Source organism: Branchiostoma belcheri, unplaced genomic scaffold (assembly GCF_001625305.1).
Source record: "Branchiostoma belcheri isolate BF01 breed outbred unplaced genomic scaffold, Haploidv18h27 scaffold207, whole genome shotgun sequence".
In the NCBI taxonomy this organism is placed as follows: Eukaryota; Metazoa; Chordata; class Leptocardii; order Amphioxiformes; family Branchiostomatidae; genus Branchiostoma; species Branchiostoma belcheri.
Genome location: NW_017803569.1, coordinates 146,973 through 167,963, shown reverse-complemented (window position 1 = coordinate 167,963; position 20,991 = coordinate 146,973). Strand labels below are relative to the sequence as shown.

The following is a 20,991-nucleotide window of genomic DNA, read 5'->3' as shown; positions in this document are numbered from 1 at the left end:
CCATAAAACTAAAAAATGATGTTTACAACTTACAGAGCACATAATGACAATACATGCATCAACTGGTATGCAAATTTCAGCAGTTTAAATTTGTCTCACCGCAACATAGTGAACATGTCAAAACACGTGTTAATCCCAGGAGCAGTGCTTCTGCAGTACCAAGGAAAGCCACTAGGAGGCCCAAATCGAACTTGACCTTCGTATTCTCAACACTTACCCACAAACTAAATATCTTCACAATCCATCAATAGAATCCTATTGTAGCCAAAAAATAAGTTGGAACACACAAACACAAAGATAGACAGATGGACACACAGACAAACACGCCAACAAAAACCTCCTTCGCCGAGTAATTATGTGGAAACTGTAAGTATTTATGTCACGTCATGGCCCCTCACATCTACTTGGATATTCCGTGCATGTCTGAGAGTCTGTTCTCAACAAATTGGGTTAAGCATTACTGTTGGGAATTGTACCTCCCGAGCCGGGGCCTCGTGACTCTAACGTTATCGGACATGCCGATACATTCTAGTGACCTATATCGCCGCTTAATGCACCTCCCTGACATTTACAATGTGCATAATTGAGCTACATCTGTCAAAGCAATACCAATATTGGTTTAAGTATACGGCGGTGGCGTTTCTTTGCATTCGGGCATTCCTATAGTCCCTAGTGTCCCATTGGGGTTTTACATAAGCTCGGGCGCTATACTTTGTGGTCTTGCTATCGGAGTGGTGTCATAAATCAATGGCGTACATTTCGTACCGCTCCTTTGCCTTATTTCTAGATCTCTCCCCCCCCCCACTGTATATATGTACACAGCCCCATTTTACGCTTGTATAGCTCTCGTGGGTGAATGCGTCTCGCGTGTTGCATATGGAATAGGATTTCGCTTGAGATTTTTTAGACATCCGCAAGTATTATTCTAATGCTATAGGCCTATAAGGTCATTTCCTAAGCTAATACGGCGAACCATTGGACAACGCAACATTAGAATATAAATTCCGAATTATTTGTGCCATTGACAAACCATTGCACAATGATGCATACCGTTTCATGATGAGGTACGTTAAGAATTCTAAGAATTTATGTTGTTGAAACGACTTGCGTGCTTTTTTTCACAACGGACACTCTAACTCTCAAAAGGCGCACTACTTTTACTACTACATTTACCCAAAGTGTTATCGTTTTTTCATCACCTGCTGTTTTTTGGTCTCACAAAAAATGACGTGTCTATGACAGAAAAATTCGTATTTAAGCTATACATATGTGAACAAAACAAATACAGTAATATCTTACTTAAAAGTAAGATATTACTGTATTATTTTCTGGTTTATTCATGACCTGTACTTAGCTTGTAAGCTAAGAGCACACACGTACAATAAAGGTCTTTCATTCATTCATATATGATCAGTACAATGTGCTGAAATAGATGTGAATCCATCCTGTATTATTAATATCGATATGCTGGAACGCGGCGTGTTCGTGATTTATTTTAATGGTCATAAATCAAACAAATCTCGGTCACCACTAATATGAATGCTGATATACCCAATGGGGCATGCATTACCTGCGCATGTCCCTTAAAGTAGTCCTGTTGCCATGGGGACGAGGTAAACATTGTCATATTTGATTAAACACAAGATCGTAACGTTGGAAAACTGTCCAAATATGCAAAATATCTATCCTGAATATAATAGCATAATGCAGTGATTGGTTATAGTACTAAGGGTGTGTATGGGGTATGTAGTCAGGGGTTTAGTCGGCAGTTTTAAATTCCAACAGTTGACCTCCCAGTGACACCATATACAGCCTACGGCAAACTTAACGGCAAAGAATATCTCCAGGTTTTCAAATAGGTCGGCCGTCGATATATCATACCGTTTATTATATCACAGTTTAAGATCTATTAAAGGCATAGTCTGCAAAAATATATCTATATGTAAAAGTAAAAGAGAAACATCTGTAATTACCATAAAAGTCTTTGCGCTGTTTTATTTATTATAATAATAATTATTATTATTATTATTTTTGTATGAAGAGAAGGCTCAATTCCCACCACAGGCAACCACCTCCCAAAGCTCGACCAACCAACCATGGCGCACTTAACAACTGTTTCGTCCACTTAAATGCACTCCAGTGAGAAGCTAAGGACGCGTTAAGAATGTGAACAATTCTCCTCGTACTAAGGGTGGGCGATTACCTGTACAGAAGAAGTGAACGTACGTAACTGTGTAAACAAACGACTGGTGGAGTGTTCCCCAAAAACCCTCAAAGCGAGTTGGGTACCACTTGGCACGCAGAATTATTGAGTTGTTTCGTACATACATCGGTGTTGGTTTACATATTTGAGAGAGAAGCATATGAGCAAGGAAGAAGTGAGAGACGCATGATCATAGCTACGCCGGTCGTTTCTGATGCTCCCTGTGCCATGAAATGTGCAAGGACATTGCGAAAGTGCCTGTTGAAGACTCTCCTTGTATCTAAACCGAGAGAGAAAGAGAGAGACAGAGACAGAGAGACTGAGAGAGAGTGAGCTCTATCGTTGACCCTCATAACTTTGGCCACCTTTGAATGTTTTTCTAATTCCATGTGAAACCCTTCCCACTTACTGATGTTCAAAACGGCGTCGATGGCGATGATGTGAAATTTGGACGACAGCTATAGAAATGTTTATAATTTCTAGCCATTCCACCAAAAATGTGAATTATACCGCTTTCCTAGCTCCCAGTAGTATTCTGGCCACCCAATTTCTGACCGTCCTTCCTAATGCCGAGGACAGATGCGAAACGCCCACTCACAGATATATCTGATTAACCTGTGTACTAGTACGGTAGAAGGGGGCGGGGTGAGGGTTTAGTGGGAGAATTTGTTTGGCCGTGGCGGTGTTAGATTGAGTACCTCTCAATCACTCTGCTCCAACCTATATAGACCCATTTACAGTCCCTTGGGATAATTACTGACCAGCTACAAACAATGGCGTCTTGAAAATCTTTGGAATCTCAGCGGTGACATCTTTAGGTGCTTACTGACCAGCCCGGTATATACCCGAGAGAAAACGACCGGCTTTGTCCTATAGATGTACCTATCAGCCTTGATGTACAAGATATCGAACAAAATGTGTCTGCAAACCAGAAAATAGCAGATAAGGCGTACACGTTCACCTGGCAAAATCGATATAAACTATCTCATTTTCTGGGCCCAGAAGTAAAGAGTTGAAGTCTTAATGGCCCGAATAAACGTTCTATCTCCCTTGCTTTTGTCGTTAACATTAATGGAATTTTTCCTTTTACATCGGGAGTTCCATTTTCGGGCCTATATATGACCTAGAGGTCGCTTGTCCTGAAATATTATGTTACTTGCTTAAAGGACATTCGACGAGGTCACTTAAGTACCCAAAACTCAGGCGTTCTTCTTGTTTTTATTGTACCATTTTCGGACACAACCAAGGAATTAAAATAACTTTTCTTTCAATGATAGAAGACCTTCGTCAACATCATACTCCAGCAAGAAATATTCATACATAAGCTCATTTTTAGTGGCAATGTAACATTAGAAAGACGACATCAAAGGGGTGCTAGTAGATTCTCTTACAAAATGGCTGTTGTGTCTGGATTTTTCGTTTTAGAAAGTTTTTTTTTTGTTTTGTTTACAAACACAAAAAGGCAATTACGTCAATCGTTTGTAACACAAACTCCTAAGAACTTTGGTGCCAAATTGGTGGACATAAAAAAAAACGTGTTTTGATTCTTCCTAGCTTAGAAAAAACAGGAAGTTTACACTGAGGGAACGTCGTGACATGGCCGTCATGACGTTGCTGAGTCATTCATGACCACCCAGCGGTTATACAACATCACAATACCAGCTTTCTCCTCGGACCAACCCTCACCAGACAATGGTATGGATTCTCCTCTTCGCTGCTTACATAATATTCCGCACCAAACGTAGGTCTAGAAAATCCTTCAAGGAATAGAAAACTACATCTTAAATACCTTTACACAATGCAAGAAGGTGACCCTTTTCTCAATTAGTCGACTACGTTTACGACAGGCGTGTTTGCTATCTAGGTCATTAATAGCCCTGCATTGTTTTTTCAATGGTCGGTCGTACAATGATGCGGGTGTATCGGTGACTGATTGATGTGTGCCTGTATTGATGCTGCCGTGTGTACTGGATCACCTAGCCGTTTGGTTGACTCAATAAGGTGTGGGTTTGTGTATAATGTGGATACCTGTAGCTAGGTTACGTGTTGACGCCCTCTTTCTTGTCTTTCTCAGCCCGGTGTCCGGTGTACCGTCGGGTTATAGGCCGTGTTTTATACGGTAGCAAGTGGTAAAAACAATAATGTCCTTGCTTTGGAAACATGGCGCATTGCCATAAGCCTATAGTTGTCCGTTTCAAAACGATCACAATATTACATCGATACACATGTTCTTACATTTATAAGCTCTAGCATTTTGTGTATTCGGTAAACGGTATTCTTTTGGGTGAGAAGTCTAAAAAGATGGGAGATACCGACGTTTGGTAAGTCCTTGCTACATACAGACATTTGGTGAGATCTTTCCAGAAAACGTTACTGATGATGTGCCCCAACATATAACTTGTGCATTTCTTTATTGCAACTCGAGGTGGCCGAATGTGTTTCATAATGAAAGTTTATTGCAAATACTTGCCCGAGGGCTAATTGCAGTTACAAACAACATAGAAAGAAAATACAGTGATATGTGAGACTATATCTACTTCTAACATTATACTATATTCTACAACATGACATGACACTAGTTTTACTGGGTTTGACTTCTTCTTTTTAGGCAATGGAAGACGAATTTACCCACTTCTTCTATAATATGTGGGTTCTTTGATTTTAGTAGTAAAATTGTTTGTTTTTTTTGTGGTAAGGAATGGTGGGGAAGTAAGGCAGCATTTTGGACACGGTGGTAAATAATTGATTTCTGATGTCGTCATAAAATGGACAGTTAGAGATGAAATGAATTTCGTCTTCCACTGCATTTGAGGAGCAATATTTACAAATTCTCTCCGACACAGGTAGTTTCATATATCGCCCTTTTTCGATTTCCATATGCCCTTGCAAGACCATCTGCTGCAAAGAAAATAGCATTCTATGTTTGAAGTTAAAACTTTTGATCCAGCACGAAAATTCTCTCACCTAGAGCTTTCGACCAGTCACTCTGGTCTTCCTCAGTAGACTGACCCAGTGAGACTTGTCACGTGGCTTCCCTGAAGTCTCACTGGGTCAGTCTACTGAGGAGGACCAGAGTGACTGCAGTCGAAAGCTCTAGGTGAGAGAATTATTGTGTTCGATCAAAAGTTTTAAAGTTTTAAAAGTTGTAACTACCAACACAGATGAATTTTCATGATAGCAAAACAGTATTCCACTTCATCGCCGAATCATTCTACCATGACACAGGATATTGGAAATGGGACGATTTCTTGCTTTTTCTCCCGTCTGACTGCAAGCGAAAATCGATGTAAATGCTGGCATATTACCGAGAACTGGTGTATATTGAAGATGCCGAAAATGGAAAACACACGTGACTATGTCTACCTGCGTCACATAGACGCACATCTCAACACGATACGCTAAAGCTGACGCTATCAGCGACAAATTTAGAACAGGAGAGCGTACCTTTTAAGTAATTTGCGGTATCTCTAAGCCGACTTCAGTCTTAATTTGTATAACTTACAGGATTAAGTTGTTCCCCCGGGTTCTTATCGAAGCGAAACAGAAAAGTCTGTTGGCTTACACGGTCTAAATTATCCTCTTTCTGTCTGTGAAGAATACGACGTATTAATACTCTGGTAATTAGAGTTTCCTTTTTTTTATTAACTATTCTTAAGAACATAGTCTAAAAATCACCCAAGATAGAAATTTTAAACCATGACATTGTATTTTTAACTACCTCTGAAGGTTTAATATGCAAGATGATAACATTTTCTAGAGGGACCAATTTGTATCTAGAAAGGCCACAACTCATATAGTCAAACTAGTGTCGTGTAGACCGTTCCTCACTGTCGGTCAAACTTAGAGATTTGACCAATAAGAGAGCTGGAAATTGGAGATTTGACCAATAGGAGAGCCGGAGAGGAAACCATTACGAACAGCACTCATAATTCAACTAGCAGTCTAAACACTTTCAACGCAGCGAATGTTTTTGCTCCCAATGGACAACAGTTACGTATTAGTGCCAAATGATCGAATTATGGTCAGAACTGAACTCTCCAAAGACATAGGATCTTTTAAATAGATCACAATTTGATAGATCACAACACTGTATTGATGTACAATACTAGAAAACAATACTAGATGATAATAATGACGTGACAATTTTCATGTCATCAAGATGAAAATGTCTCGTTGTGAAATCCATCGTTGGTGGTCTCTTTACTTCGCGAGATGACCTCTAGGTCGTTGACACCGGGAGGATGACTATGACTTTGGTAGGTCCCAATTTAGAGTCTGCGCTATGCTTAATAACATCTGTTGATCCCTTATCAGCGTCCTAGTTGAACTTGACATACTTTAGAAGATTGTACCTTTTGATGCGTAAGGCCTAGCTAAGGGAAAAAATGTTGTGTTTCCTGTTTCCCGACCAACTCTAGAGAAAACTGCCGACCCTAGCCTTTTGGGGTGGACGTTTGTAAGGGCCTAAATTTTTCGAGCTGATCGACGTACCTTTTCTAGCTCCATGAACTGACACCTGAGTGATAAAACGTTGTACAATCAGTTTTCCAACATTGACATTGAATATAAAAGTGTCCTCATGCAGGTTTCACTTTGTAAAACTGTATTGTATAAGTTGGATCACTAGAGATCGCCAAAGTCGAAGAAAGAAGAAAGAAAGAAAAAAGATAATCCCTACCTACCGACTCAAATTTCAGGACTGAGACAGGAAACACAACATTTTTCCCTAGGCCTAAGCTTTTTAACTGGATGTTTCCAAAACAAAAATTCTCAAGAGTTAAAGATGACGTCAAGTCTAATAATTTCACCAGGTACCTTAAGACCGTCTCATTAAAGAAAAAGGTGTTGTTGGGGCCTTCTTGTCTTGCATGTCTTGAACACATGGATATCTTAAGTGTGCATATCTCGGGGACTGCTGACACTGCGTTAGCAGATCTTTTGATATTCATATTGATGATTCATGTTAAAGTAGACATTATGTATCCAAATGTTTCACGGTGTTTTCATGTTATTCTGACGTTGTACTGTAATGTCATTTTTTTCCGACAACAGGAAAAATAGCTAGCTTATCTAAGCTAAAAGTGAATCAAAATAAATTCAATTCAATTCAATAAACAACTGCATTCCTCGAATACACATCTATTTTTAAAACAAGTAGAAACGGAGGAGTATATCGATTGTATGCACACTTACGAAACCATCTCGAAATAAGTGGATCTTTTCAACTATTGATGAAGATTAAAATGAGCTCATTCGAAATGAAGGATATAGTAATTGGCTGAAATGTAGACCTAATTAAGATGGGAGGACAGACCCTCCCGGGAGGCATGAATGTGTAATGTAGTAGATAGAGGGTTCGGTCAGGCATAGGAAAAAAATCTTGTGTTTCCTGTTTCCCTGTTTACCGACACTAGAAAAGACTGCCTTTTTCATGTGTGCAATGGACACTTTTTTCGAACTGATCGACCTTTTCTAGCTCTGTGATCTCACACCTGAGTGATGAAACATTGTACAATCTGTTTTCCAATGTTGACATTGAAAATATAAGTGTCCTCATGCAAGTTTTACTTTGTTAAGCTGTATTGTACAAGTTGGATCACTAGAGTACAGACCGCCAAAGTCTAAAAAAAGGAGAAAGAAAAAGATAATTTCTACCTCCCGACCCTAATTTTGTCAGAGATGAAACAGGAAACACAGCATTTTTTGCTAAGCCTAATGTAGTAGAGGGTCCGGTCAGGGTAGGTGTCGATATTATGATTCACATATCTCGCCCCGAGATTTCATACGAATCGATAGTATCGGTCCCACTACCAAATATTCGCTTACTATGCAGATGTGGGAGGTGGGGGGTTAGGTTATTAGTGATGGCCCGAGAGGCTGGGTCTGACCTCATACTCCATCACACATGGCGTGCCGATAACACACGTCAGCGATGGTACATTATTCAAGCCCAGAGGACACATTCGTTGGCATCGGAAATAACTTTACTGAGCAAGTTTTGGTGGCAGCAGGGTCTTCAACCAACAAGGTTTGGTAGAATATTCCATCCGCCATCATATTGTTTTATTTTTAAAGCCAAGAGGGCACATTTGTTGGCATCGGAAATAACGTTACTGAGCAAGTTTTGGTGGCAGCAGGGTCTTCAACCAACAAGGTTTGGTAAAATATTCCATCCGCCTTTATATTGCTTTATTTATAAAGCCAAGAGGGCACATTTGTTGGCATCGGAAATAACGTTACTGAGCAGGTTTTGGTGGCAGCAGGGTCTTCAACCAACAAGGTTTGGTAGAATATTCCATCCGCCATCATATTGTTTTATTTTTAAAGCCAAGAGGGCACATTCGTTGGCATCGGAAATAATTTTACTGGGCAAGTTTTGGTGGCAGCAGGGTCTTCAACCAACAAGGTTTGGTAAAATATTCCATCCGCCATCATATTGTTTTATTTTTAAAGCCAAGAGGGCGCATTTGTTGGCATCGGAAATAACGTTACTGTGCAACTTTGGTGGCGGGGTCTTCAACCAACAAGATTTTATAGTAGAATATTCCATCCGCCATCATATTGACCTAGCGATGTTACTCGCTGTTTTATTATTAAAGCCAAGAGGGCACATTTGTTGGCATCAAAAATAACATTACTGAGCAACTTTTTTGGCAAGGGTCTTCAACCAAGGAGGTTTTATGGTAAAATATTTCATTCGCCATCATATTAGCCTAGCGAAATTACAACGGCACATATGTAGGCATCAAAAGTAACATTACTACAGTGCAAATTTTGGTGGCGAGGTATCTTCATCCAAGGAAGTTTAGTAGAATATTCCACTCGCCATCATATTTGCATAGCGATATTACTTGCTGTTTAATATTGCCAAAGCTAAGAGGGGGAAATATTAAAAGCTACAAAAATCGTTTATTGGGTATTGTACGTGTACATTAGTCTATTGTGACGTTTTCAAACGTCTAGAATATAAAATAATGACGAAAGAAAGGGACAGAAAATGTCAATAACGTAAAGATGTCGTCATCCAGAATATTTCCAGTTCTGCCGTCAAAAATGATCCCTTGGAGATTTGATAGACATCTCTTTCATTCAAGACGCAAAAGTACCCAAATATTCGACTAAGGATACTAGAGATTTTAATGTTTGATTTTTGCGTAACTCGCTGTGGAAAAAAACTTGCAAGATGAACATTTTTTAGATGACGTTAGACAGGGCTTGTCGTACCTACTTTCCAAGCAGAGGTTTGGGTTTTCGGTGTATGTTTGACGTGTTTTAGGCTTTTTTATCGGGGTTTCTTTTTCACACTGGAATTTTTTTCAAACCCCGATAAAAAGCCTAAAAACACGTCAAAAAATACACCCCAAACCTCTGCACGGGGACCGGACATGCTTCCCCGAACAACTAAAATAGAGGCTGAGCCAGCCGCCATGCGAGCCAGGGTTCCTTCATGGCTGGTTTAGATACACGGTGTAAGGTTTGTGCTCCTGTCCTCGCGCCGTTTCGCTCACTAGAGTGTCCGCCTTATCTCGGCGCTACAGTCGCCGGCACCCTGGCGCGCCGTGTACCGGTAATGTACGGGGGGCGGGGGGTAATAAATGTACAAGTTCTATTCACCCTAATTATCCCATCAATTATTCACAACGCTGTTATATACAGAAGATTTCATTTCCATGTTTAAGTAAGAAGGAGGAATTGTTTAACTGTGTAGGTATGTCAGAAAGGGGGATGCGAATGTAGGAACTTTCTATGATGTTGTGATGTGTTCTTGAGGAGCGGTGCCTCTTGTACAAATAAAACAGTATATCTATATGTCAATATGTTTGAATAAGAAAAGTATGAATGCTACTTAGATCACCCATCTACGAAGCACAACCGCCAAGTCCAGTAGTTCAGTCCTGTACGGAATATTCTGGAAATTTCCACCTAAAAAACTACCAAGCAAATTATCGACAGGATTGTTTAAACCAATAAAACCTGAAATGTTCCTCTCTTGCTGTAAGTACTAGTCCAAGACAAGCTGTTGCAGGCCGTGTCTGTTGGGACGAACGTTAGCTAACACCTGTTAGAAGTGCGCGCTGTTTTGAGTTCCCTTTGCCGAGGCATTTCTCCATAGAGAAGCTGGTTATCATGTATCATGAGCTGATGTTGCCAGGTAAATACTGAACATGGCGTCACATGACGCAGGCCATTTTTATATAGATCCTTTTTTTCCTCCTTCTTTTTCCCCCTTCTTTCTTTTCATACATGTATCACATAGGGTTAAAATATGCGGGGGCAGTCACCTATGGAAATGGTTCTTGTGTTTTTATGGGCCCTGATACAGAAGGGGCCCATCAGTCAAGAATTAGGTCGATGGTTATGTATACTAAGTATGTCGCATGAGCCCTTGTGCCCAGGTGATACGTACATGTACATGTAGGGGAATTTTCTGACATTTTTGTACAGGAGTTTCCGAGTTAACACACGAACCCTCCTTCAGTATAGACGCTGCGCAAACATGTATGATGACCACTCACCATTTCTCGCTGATAGTAGGGATCGAAGTCTTCCAGGGGCTGGCCCGTCAGCTTCTCCGGGAAGGGTCCGAGGGAGGGCGGGAGCACGCGCCCGTCCTGCAGGTCGGGATCTTTCACCGCCAGGAGCTCCTCCTCCTGGACGGCCTCGTTGGCCGTGGTGGAGGTGGTGGCCACCACCATGGCGTTGAGCGCGGTTTTCGAGCATTTCCCCTGCTGTTCCTTCTCGACTCGTCGCTGCTCGATGCAGGTCAGAGACTCCGGGGACAGCGGCTTGAAGTTCGGGTTATGGGAAGACGGCTCCATGGCCTTCTTCTAGGCACGGCGACAACAGAACTGCGGAATCAAACGACATCATCGACTGTAGACAACACAACACCGAAACATCTCTCAGGGCTGCGGATAGGGTCGGACGGTCGGTCCATCCAGAGAAAAAGGCGGCGAAATCTCCGAGACACAGGCCTCTCTTACCCCGCCATGTTTCACATATACCCGATTCCTTGTCACCACCGCACGGCGCGTTTCTGGCGATCTTAACCCTACCGTATTGATCCGCGGGTACACAATACAATTCAGGGGCACACGGTGGAACCCGAGAACCACGGTATTCAATCCAGGCAAAACACAACACAACACACAGTTCGTAGCCACACAACGGCTGCCGTCACTCCATCCGCCTCAGACAGGAGGGGGAGAGAAGGTATATGTTACCCACGGCTGGGCGACAACCTCTCGGCCGGACCAACCTAGGAATACCTGTCGGACCTGCACAGGTGGTTTCCTCGGTCGGGCTTCTTCCGGTTTAACGATGTGTCCAGAACAAAATTCTACTCGCCCGAAACCTTCTTCAGCTTTCTTCTAAACGTTGCCCACACGAAAATATCCAGGGTTTGTTTCAAAAAAATCCTCAGCGAGTTGGGCCGTCTGTGTAGGTCTCGGCAATCACATATTGAAGCAGCCTCATTCTGATTTTGGATTCCTATGGTGTATCTCTGGGACCAAACACAACCCTATTTTGCATAGCAACTACGGCCGTTTGACGCGTGACGTCGCACGAATCAGCACTAGAGCTCCCTCCCCTCCTCCCACGTAATAATCAGGGGACTACCCGATTCGGACTGAAATTATGCCAAAATCATATCAAATTCCGATACATTTTTACCAGACCGTCCATTCCTTCACTCTTCAGTGACATGTATAGGAATGATTTTGCCGCGGTGGCCGTATGTATGTATTATCGGGGGGCTCGGTAATTAAATAAACGGTGGGCGTTGCGCAGCTCTGTCTCTGTCCATGCTGTGAAAATTGTTTGTAAGGTACGACACAAAAACGCGTCGGTCCCGATGGAACGTTTTCTCGAAAGGGATACAAAAACGATTTGCCCGTTCTAGCTATTTCTTTGGGAATTGCAGAATTGAGTCACCCTGCAATCGGGTATTCTAGCACGGCCGGCGCCGAATCTGTCCCGGCTTATGTCATGACGCGTAGAGCCTCCCTTTTCATCTGGCCCCTTTATGCCCGCTCCCGGAGAAAATCCCCCCAAGAAAAGCCTTGCAGCGACAAGATAAAGAGGTGTCTTACTCTCGGCGTGATTTCATTTCTATGCTATGGGAATCCCGTCTTTTCAACAGACAGAGCTGTAGTGTAGCAGAGTGTGTGATGTTGTACTGTCCTGCTTCGTGTATGAGCCCGTACCGTGCAGGTTCTGCCCGCGGGTTATACACGTATCTCACGCCGCGTAATCGATTCCAACATGCCGTGAAGAATGGGGTCTAATGAGGGCTGCACTGTCATAATGTTGTCTGAGCGGCAAACGTCACGAAATCATGACACCGCAAATTATGGGCAGCACCGCTCACTTTTCTGCGGGCAGTACCCTGTACAACATGTTGTCGGTGCCACGCGCAATGGTGGAAGATCGTAAATTATGATCTGTGACGTTTTATCAGCAGGGAAATGGTTATGGGTGCGTGTACATGAGTGCAGCCAGTATGGACATCACGAAATCAAAGCGTGCATGATTGTAACTGCGAGGTATGGCGTTTTATGGTTTATGCCGCATACGTGTGTAGAATGATTTTGAAAAGGTCGAAGGGTTTTCAATCTAAGTTATCACACACGCACGCACGCACACACGCACACACACACACACACACACACACACACACACACACGTACGCACACACACGTACGCACACATACACAGACTTCACCCCAAACACAATGAATCAGACATTGCGTGTTTGGCATGACAGAGGCAGCGTCACTATAAGATCGGTGTACTCATAATTCCTATTAATTTGGCCCTCATCGATACGTGACTGACATTAACTTTAATCCCCCCGTGACAATTAATTATTCATGTATATTTCAATTACCATAAATATGGGCTTCAATTATCAATCTCAGCCTGCACATATATGTAACGTGATATGAACTTTATATGAACTCAATATTTAGCGCAACGCATGTACAAGGCACTGAGTTTGCTAAAAGGAACGATTCTATTAATAAAGAGACCACAAATGCAGATACCGATCTAAAAAATTTGGATGTTTCATTATAAAAAGTATGTTGTTTAAGCTTCATGCACATATTGAAATATGGGCACATATAGGAGTTGGACATGATAGCAGCAAAATATCGATCTGTGTATGTGGTAATCTCGTGGTGATCGTGTTTTTTTTAAGCAGAAGTTATACTAGTATTAAATACAAGTTTTGTCAAACCCATTTAGACGGGCAATTCCACCCTACGTCTTCAACATAATGCAACGGAGCAAGAAGCTGAACTGATGTAGTTGGACTACTAAGTTTTGTTATGTTTACCGAAGGAAAACACATTGTTTTTGCTTAGTTTCTTCTTCCTCTTCTTCTCCAGTGACCTCTGACCTGAACCAATGTTGTGTCTGTCGCCATGGTGACTAGTGTTGGGTTACATCATGTTGCAATTTCATAGCAGGAGGGATTTAGACTCCTGTCACCATATATATGATTGTGTTTGAGCAAAAATTAGCAGAGCAGACCATATGCGAAGGTTAACATCGTGCATTTGCCTTGTAAATATTACATACCTTTCTAGTTACTACTCGTATACACATGTTTGACAACAACCTTAAGGTCTCGAACTCCTTATTAAATCCAGTGATGATCCTAGTGTCCTACAGACGTTTGCGTGGGATGCTTAGGTAGTAGAAATTGTCCAAAGTCTTGGCTGCATGTTTCACTCCTAAAGCCTACGCTCCTATGACAAACTACTGTCTACTTGGCCAATTTGTATTAAAGAGTTATGTTGTTAGTTGACAGAAGAAAGGTCCGATGGAGACTATGGCACAGCTCCAGATCGAAAACAATACAAAATTGCATATCATCACTTGTTAATGTATAGCTTTTTAATCTAAATAATTAACTCGTACTTTAAACTTTTCTGTATTGTGTGCTCAGTCTATTGTATGCATATGTTTGACATGTGAAGACAGTATATTAAGTAAAGCTGAATCTGATTGTTAATAGTAGTACGTTGATTTGTCACGGAAACTATATAATTTAAAGCAAAAGAAAAGATTTTGTGTGTGATAGAGAAAAATCGACAAGAATTGCTTTGGCAATCAGAGAGAAAGGGAAATGAAATTGAACATCTTACTTTATCTTTTTTAATTTTTTTTTTACCTTCTATTCCCAGTTATTCCATGTCATGGACTGTTCACTGATTGTGCTACAATTACCCGACCTAAGATGAACCTTGATATGAACTGCCGCTTGCGAAAACATTTACCTGTATCGGCACAGAACAAACAAGACGGTGTGTGTCCTTTCAGACACGCAGGCATGCAGGCGCACCTTGGTAAACACTGAAGAGTACACACACAAACGGGTTCAATACATACAAAGGCAAGACTAGTACTAAAGGTTAGTGCTTTTATGTACTTATCTGTCGTAAGGAGGTCTATTCTGTATCTGTACACTGTATCTGTATCTGTATAGCCGGTATAACCGCTCGTCGGCGTAACACACCAGCTTCGCAGGCACGTGGCGCGGCGGCAGCTAGCTATATCACACCGAACGACTTGTTACAGCCAATCTTTGCACATTTAATTGCAGGAGTTGTTTAAAAGCTTACTAGTGATGATGCCCCAACTGTGCTTTGTTGGAGGCAACGAGTTCCACTCTACGATAGTTCTTGGAAAACGCCTCAATTATTGGTTGATAACGTTATTAACGGTGGCATGGTGGTCTTTAGGTTAGGCTAGGGTTGGTTCTGAGTTGGAATTCCTAGCAGGTCTCAAAAATATTATGCCCTTGGGAAAGGTACTTTTATCGTTAAGTGCCTTTCCAACCAATTTCCCTGGACTCACTGGGCCGGGGGAAATGAGTACTTACCTTTCGTTAGGCACGTCCTCAGGGTTGGATAGGACGTAAATAGGAGGCCCTGTGATTCAACGATAGCGAGTTATAATGGATAGAGCTGTGTACCTAAACAAATTTTAGGTACAGGTACAGGTACAGGTACACAGGTTTAGGTACAGGTCCGGACCTGAACCTGTACCTGAACAATTCGACCAATTTATATGGTCTTCTGAACTCCTTCAATAACAAAAAAACATAAATAAACTTGATAGTTAAGGTTTATTCTTTGTTTATGGCGAATGCTCAGATAAAATATAGGCAAAACTAAGTGTTTTGTTTTCATGAACACGCTGTCCTTACACAGGGACCCATTGTTAACCACCTTTATACACATTTGAAGTCACAAATAGGCATGGTGTGAAATTGTTTAGGTACAGTACCGGTACTGAGGGATTAGGTATTTTGGACCTGTACCTAATCAATTTTTCCGGTACAGTATCGGTACTGCGTACCGGTACACAGCTCTAATAATGGACCCTCTTCGCCCATGGATAAGAGAAGGGGTCCATCCTGGTGTGAATGCATATGGATCAACTATTTCAGCCTGGTCTAGCTTACGCAGCTTGTACTTTACTGTGCAAAACTGGCGTGCTAATGCGAGCAAACAAACAAACAAACATTTGATATTTTTGTCTTGTGTTGTAATTAGGCCATGTGGATTTGATTATATGGATGACATCCACGCGCGCATCAATTTTCGTCCGTTTCCAAAAAAAAAATTTCAACCATGCTGTAAATCGTACAAAACAGTTGCAAAATGAGCAAATATATACTGTAAGTTGCACAAAAAGTATTGGAAAACAATAACAATGTCGTAGAATGTCAAAACCAAACGAAAAAGACGAAAATGTAAAGAAATGAATTTGAAGAGTAGATTATTCGCCATACCATACCCTGTGTCATTTGTTCAATCTTCATGACCACGTAGATTTCATAATGAAAGCAACTTTTTTTTTTTTGCAAAACTTTTTTTTATTCGCACGCTCGCATCAGTTTTGGGGCTCCCAGAGGATGTCATCCATATAATCAAATCAACATGGCCTTATTATCGTATGTCCGGTGGTGACGTTAATGTAAGCTATTTATTTCGCTTGAGTACGTCGCCACTATGTATTGTTTTGCTTTAATGTTGAAATAAAAACAAACAAATAAATAAACAAACAAACAAAAAAGGTTGCGGAATTACAGTGGAGCTGTAATATTTAGCTATTTCTCAAAAGATTTTTACATTCAGCAAAAAATTAAGCTAACGTTAGTGTCACTCTGCAATTCTTCTTGGCTCATCTCTGAGCCGAAACATATATAGCTCTTTAACCTTAACCATTATAAAGAGATTTGCTGGACTGTGTTTTAAAAGCGCTGATTTTGAACATCTTCCGTCATGATGTGATTATGTTTACCGAAGGAAAACATATTGTTTTTGCTCCATTTCTTCTTCCTCTTCTTCTTCTTCTGTTCCAAACACTAACCTCTGACCTGGCCAATGACCTCTTTTGTTAACGTCTGCCACCATAGTAACTGGTGTTGGGTTACATAATGTTGCGATTTCATAGAAGGCATTTAGACTCATGTCACCATGTACACGCACATATATGTGAATGAGGAAGAATTAACAGAGCAGACTATATCCGAAGGTAAACATTATGCATTTGCATTTCTAGTTCTTTATTGACACAACAAAAAAGTACAGAGACTTTTGTATGGTCTTCTACAACTGAACTAAAGATCTAACAAAGCTAAATACATGTGTGGATAACGTCATCTTACGTACAGAGTCTTATGGCAGGAGCAGACGTCTTCTCAAGTGTTTGGAATGAGGACGATGTAACAAGCAAGGAGGTTCAAAAGGTTGCAAAAGGTTTTAAAACATTTAAACCTCCTTGGTACAAGGGAAACAAATTTGGTAGTCGATGACGTCATGTCACGCTGCTGTACGTATTTGAATTTCCCGCGTTTTTTTCACACGGTAACCAAACGCAATAAACATACGCGTGACATAGTCTTACTTTACCATAAACTTTCCTTTAACTTCTACGATAGACAATACAAATTATATTCTGATTTATTGAAGAACAGATCTCTATTTCGCTTCCTAACTTTTTGTAATTTACAGGACTGCGATGTTTACATTTTGATGTGTTCGCCGTAATGTCAAAGGTTATGGCGGCAGCAGAAGTGCAGGTGGGTTTGTTGTTGTCTGCTCTTAAATTGTCTTAAATGCCCAATTAGTGGATTTTAACAGTGCAGCTCACTATAGAGGTTTATTGATGTTGTTTGTCACGTTCCTTCCCAGGGATGGAGCTTAAAAGAAACAGTATGCCGACAGATATCTGTTGACAAGACACATTTAAGAAAAGGGGGAGGGCCGGCCGCTCGCAAGATCACAAGTTGCGAGCCCAATTCTCGGCTTTCACGTGACGTCACGGGGCTTGCGTAATACAGGCGGCCGCCATTTTGGTGTACCTCGGTGTAGTGCTATGCAGTGTCAAGACGTTGGCACCGAAGCCATACAAGTAATTAACAGCCACACGATAATTCTGCAGTCTTTGATGGTTGACAGATGACAAGGTTTTCAATGAAATTGTACATTTTTGAGAGGATAGGAAGTCAAAGGATACGATGACAAAGGATATAGGACGACAAAACTTGCGTATGTGTGAACGAACTTCAAAGACTAACGTTATTTATAAACGCTACTAGTATCTCCTTCACAGTCCTACAGTGGACAGGATCCGTATGTTGGTCACTCTAGTCTATTTTTTTTCTCAATAAATGAATTAAGAGAGAGAGAGAGGTTCTGGGAAGTGTGTTTTGGACAGTTCTCTGTGCGCGGGTCACCCGTGTGTCTGATTCCTTCTCGGACAACTTGTGACTCGCTCGCGTAGCGGAATGGTAAACAACAATTTCGAGTGGAGCGGACGGGTTATCCCCCAATCAAATTATGGTAAGCCTAAGTTTCAGCTTTTCTTGGTAATGTAAATCCTTGTTTTACTATCGGTTGCTGTTTCAAAATTATGGGTTCTGTGTGTAATAATGCAAAATGCCAGTTTGATTCATGCCCGCCGGCGGCTTTGTTTGTTGTGCACTTTCATCTAGCCCCTTCGGTTTTGCCGCTGACAAACTGGAGTTCATGAATATTTTTTCAAGCACCAAAAAGTACTCATGTCTCTGTTGGAACCCCATTAGAATGAGAATTTCACATGACGGCTTGTCATCCCTGTCGACAGAAATTTTGTTGGCCGCCTCGAGTTTGCGAGAGTAAATCATCGGCGTTGGGAGGGGAGCCTCCGGGCATAATTTTGTTTACGTACCCGTAGTTGTAGTTTTGCCGTGAAAAAAAAGTTTTTGGGTAACCTCTCACAACTTATGCATGAATTAGCTTGTGAACATTGACATTACAATATTAGGGTATCATGATAAGCAGAATCTTAACGCAATTTTAGTGCTAAGATCGGTAATTTTGGGCTGTCAGGGTGAACTCGGAGTTTTAGCACTAAGGCTCAAATATTGAGTCAGACTGCCACGTGTATCAAAATAAATTCACTTGCACCGTGTAAACTATTGTTTTGTCGATGTTTAATGGAAATTCCTGGGTGCCATTTCTGCATGTACAGGGACATTTCTGACCTCGGTGTAGGGAAGATCACGTACGCGATATCCAGCAGTGTGGCGTCGGGCGGCTTTTGGCGTCAGAAGCCCCGCCCGGTCAAGCCGCCAGACCCGACTGTTCCGCGGCCCGCTTGTTGCGTTCTCTCGCCCTTTCGGCCCTCGCCCCTCCTTCTGTTCTTTGCTTTCGTCCCAATCTCTGTACTTCTTTCTTCCAAGGTTTTTTTAGTAGGGACCCAGGCAACATTGTGTCGGACCCAGGCGGGTGAAGCTTGCCCAGAGTCTTTGGCTATAGTAACTCGCCACAATCTCGGGATATTTCTGTGGCCGTATCCCCGCGGATGATCGCAAAAATCCACAATCTGCGATGTTTTTCGGTCAGTTTTTCTTGGTCCTTTCCTTGATTTGTAATCACCTTGGCACACATTGAAAAGATACACTGTGTTTACCACTTTTTTTGACCCGCAACCAGATACAAAACAATGAACCATGTACATAGCGCATAGGCTACGCGGGGTTGTAGGTACACCAAAATGGCGGATAACACCCGTCGCTAAGGTCGGGTCACGTGACTGAAACCCAAGAATATTTTGGCAAAGTAACAAACGCTAAATTATGCATAGATTAGTCAGACCAAAATTGGAGTATTCTTCAGCTGTCTGGGATCCACAGGTACGGAATCATGCACAATCAAACACATTGATAGAGAAGTTGGAATCTGTACAGCGACGAGCAGTTAGGTTTGTATGTGGGGATTACAGGTACTCAACCAGTGTAACACAACTCCGAACATCACTTGGCCTTCCCACACTGCAGCAGCGCAGAAAACAAGCACGCTTAACACTTATGTACAAGTCCGTCCACCAGTTGGCAGCAGTACCCATACACGACTACTTGACACTGAACACAAATACAACTAGAGGTCATCCCTTCCGCTTTATTACTCTTACAACAAAGACAGAGACATTTAGAACTAGCTATTTCCCTAGAACAACCATAGAATGGAATGACCTCCCGTCTCAAGTAGTTACTGCCAAGTCACTTGATTTGTTTAAACGGGGGCTGGCCCAACACATGGGCCTCCCCCAACCCCATATGTAAATATTATGTATACTTAGTGTGGCCAACACATCATTTTTCTTGTTATATTTTTGAATGCACAAGTTTTGTTAAGTTTATTGAGCACAGTTGCACCACCACCACCGGCCACACTGAGGCGGGCACCTGGACGTGATGTCCCTTGCGGGATTTTGTTCAGTATTGCATAAGAAGAAGAAGAAGAACAAGTGTACGAAATAAAGATTGAAATGTTAAAGAAATAGGCACTCTTTGATAGCCCCAAACATAATTTAGCCACAAAGCCAACATTTTACACACAGCAGGAAAAAATATTTTTTATTTCTCTTGTACGGAGGAGGTTTAAATTACTTGCATTGATAAGTAACTATAACAACTAAATAGACAAGGACAAATAGTTGCCTATCCATACTGTGCAATCATTGGATCATCCTTCATTAGTTATGGGGCAGTGCCGAAGTCGCGCGGCGTGGCCAGTCCTCTGGATGTCAAGAAGTATTAGACTCTGTTCCAAACCCGGGTGGGGAGGTGGGTATTTAAATATCATTCATCTTTCAAATTTGCTTCTCTACACCCATTCCCTCAACACCACCCTACCCAAGGACCGGCCAACACCACGCTCCCCGGCGGTGCGGATGGATCCAATGAAGAATGGCAGTGTGCTCCGTCTACTACCTCCTTTTATGGGATTGATTATAACGTCATTTCGGATTTAACCAATGAGAGCGCAGTAAGGATAGTTGCCTATCCATACTGCGCAATCATTGGATCATCCTTCATTAGTTATGGGGCAGTGCCTTCGTCGCGCCAGCCTACCCTGTCTTCCCTGCATCTCCATCAGCGTCCTCGACACCGAATCCTCTTCCTGTCTTAAAATCCCAAACTCCCCTTTCTCATCCACTTCTCATACCCTCTCTCATCCAAACTCCCCTTTCTCATCCACTTCTCATACCCTCTCTCATCCAAACTCCCCTTTCTCATCCACTTCTCATACCCTCAATCATCCAAACTTCCCTTCCTCATCCATTTCCCCTCCATTACTTATCCTTTCCTGCGTTCCTTACGCAAGCTCCGCTTCCATTCCAACCTCTCGAACCTAAGTGCACAAGATTCACAAAGCCCACAGATACGGCAGAGCTTGTCGATTCTAGACCGATGGTGCTCCAACTTGGATGGGGAGGGGTCC

General features: G+C 41.9%; 3 protein-coding genes across 3 annotated transcripts in view; 2 read left to right on the top strand and 1 right to left on the bottom strand.

Annotated features, from left to right (window-relative positions):
• The window catches only part of LOC109469536 (sodium channel protein type 4 subunit alpha-like), an 83,105-nt gene extending 71,383 nt beyond the window's left edge, over positions 1-11,722 (bottom strand). Inside the window, 1 exon segment of the mRNA XM_019768068.1 lies at positions 10,720-11,722. Coding sequence (XP_019623627.1) covers positions 10,720-11,022 — 303 coding nt within the window. The 5' untranslated portion in view covers positions 11,023-11,722.
• Positions 11,723-14,560: 2,838 nt separating this feature from the next.
• The window catches only part of LOC109469552 (molybdopterin synthase catalytic subunit-like), a 50,295-nt gene continuing 43,864 nt past the window's right edge, over positions 14,561-20,991 (top strand). Inside the window, exons 1-2 of the mRNA XM_019768084.1 lie at positions 14,561-14,624; positions 17,236-17,303. The gene's annotated coding sequence lies outside the window, so the exon portion shown is untranslated. The remainder of the gene's footprint in view (positions 14,625-17,235; positions 17,304-20,991) is intronic.
• LOC109469535 (molybdopterin synthase sulfur carrier subunit-like) overlaps positions 17,271-20,991 on the top strand; it is a 21,263-nt gene continuing 17,542 nt past the window's right edge. Inside the window, exon 1 of the mRNA XM_019768067.1 lies at positions 17,271-17,303. Coding sequence (XP_019623626.1) covers positions 17,271-17,303 — 33 coding nt within the window. The remainder of the gene's footprint in view (positions 17,304-20,991) is intronic.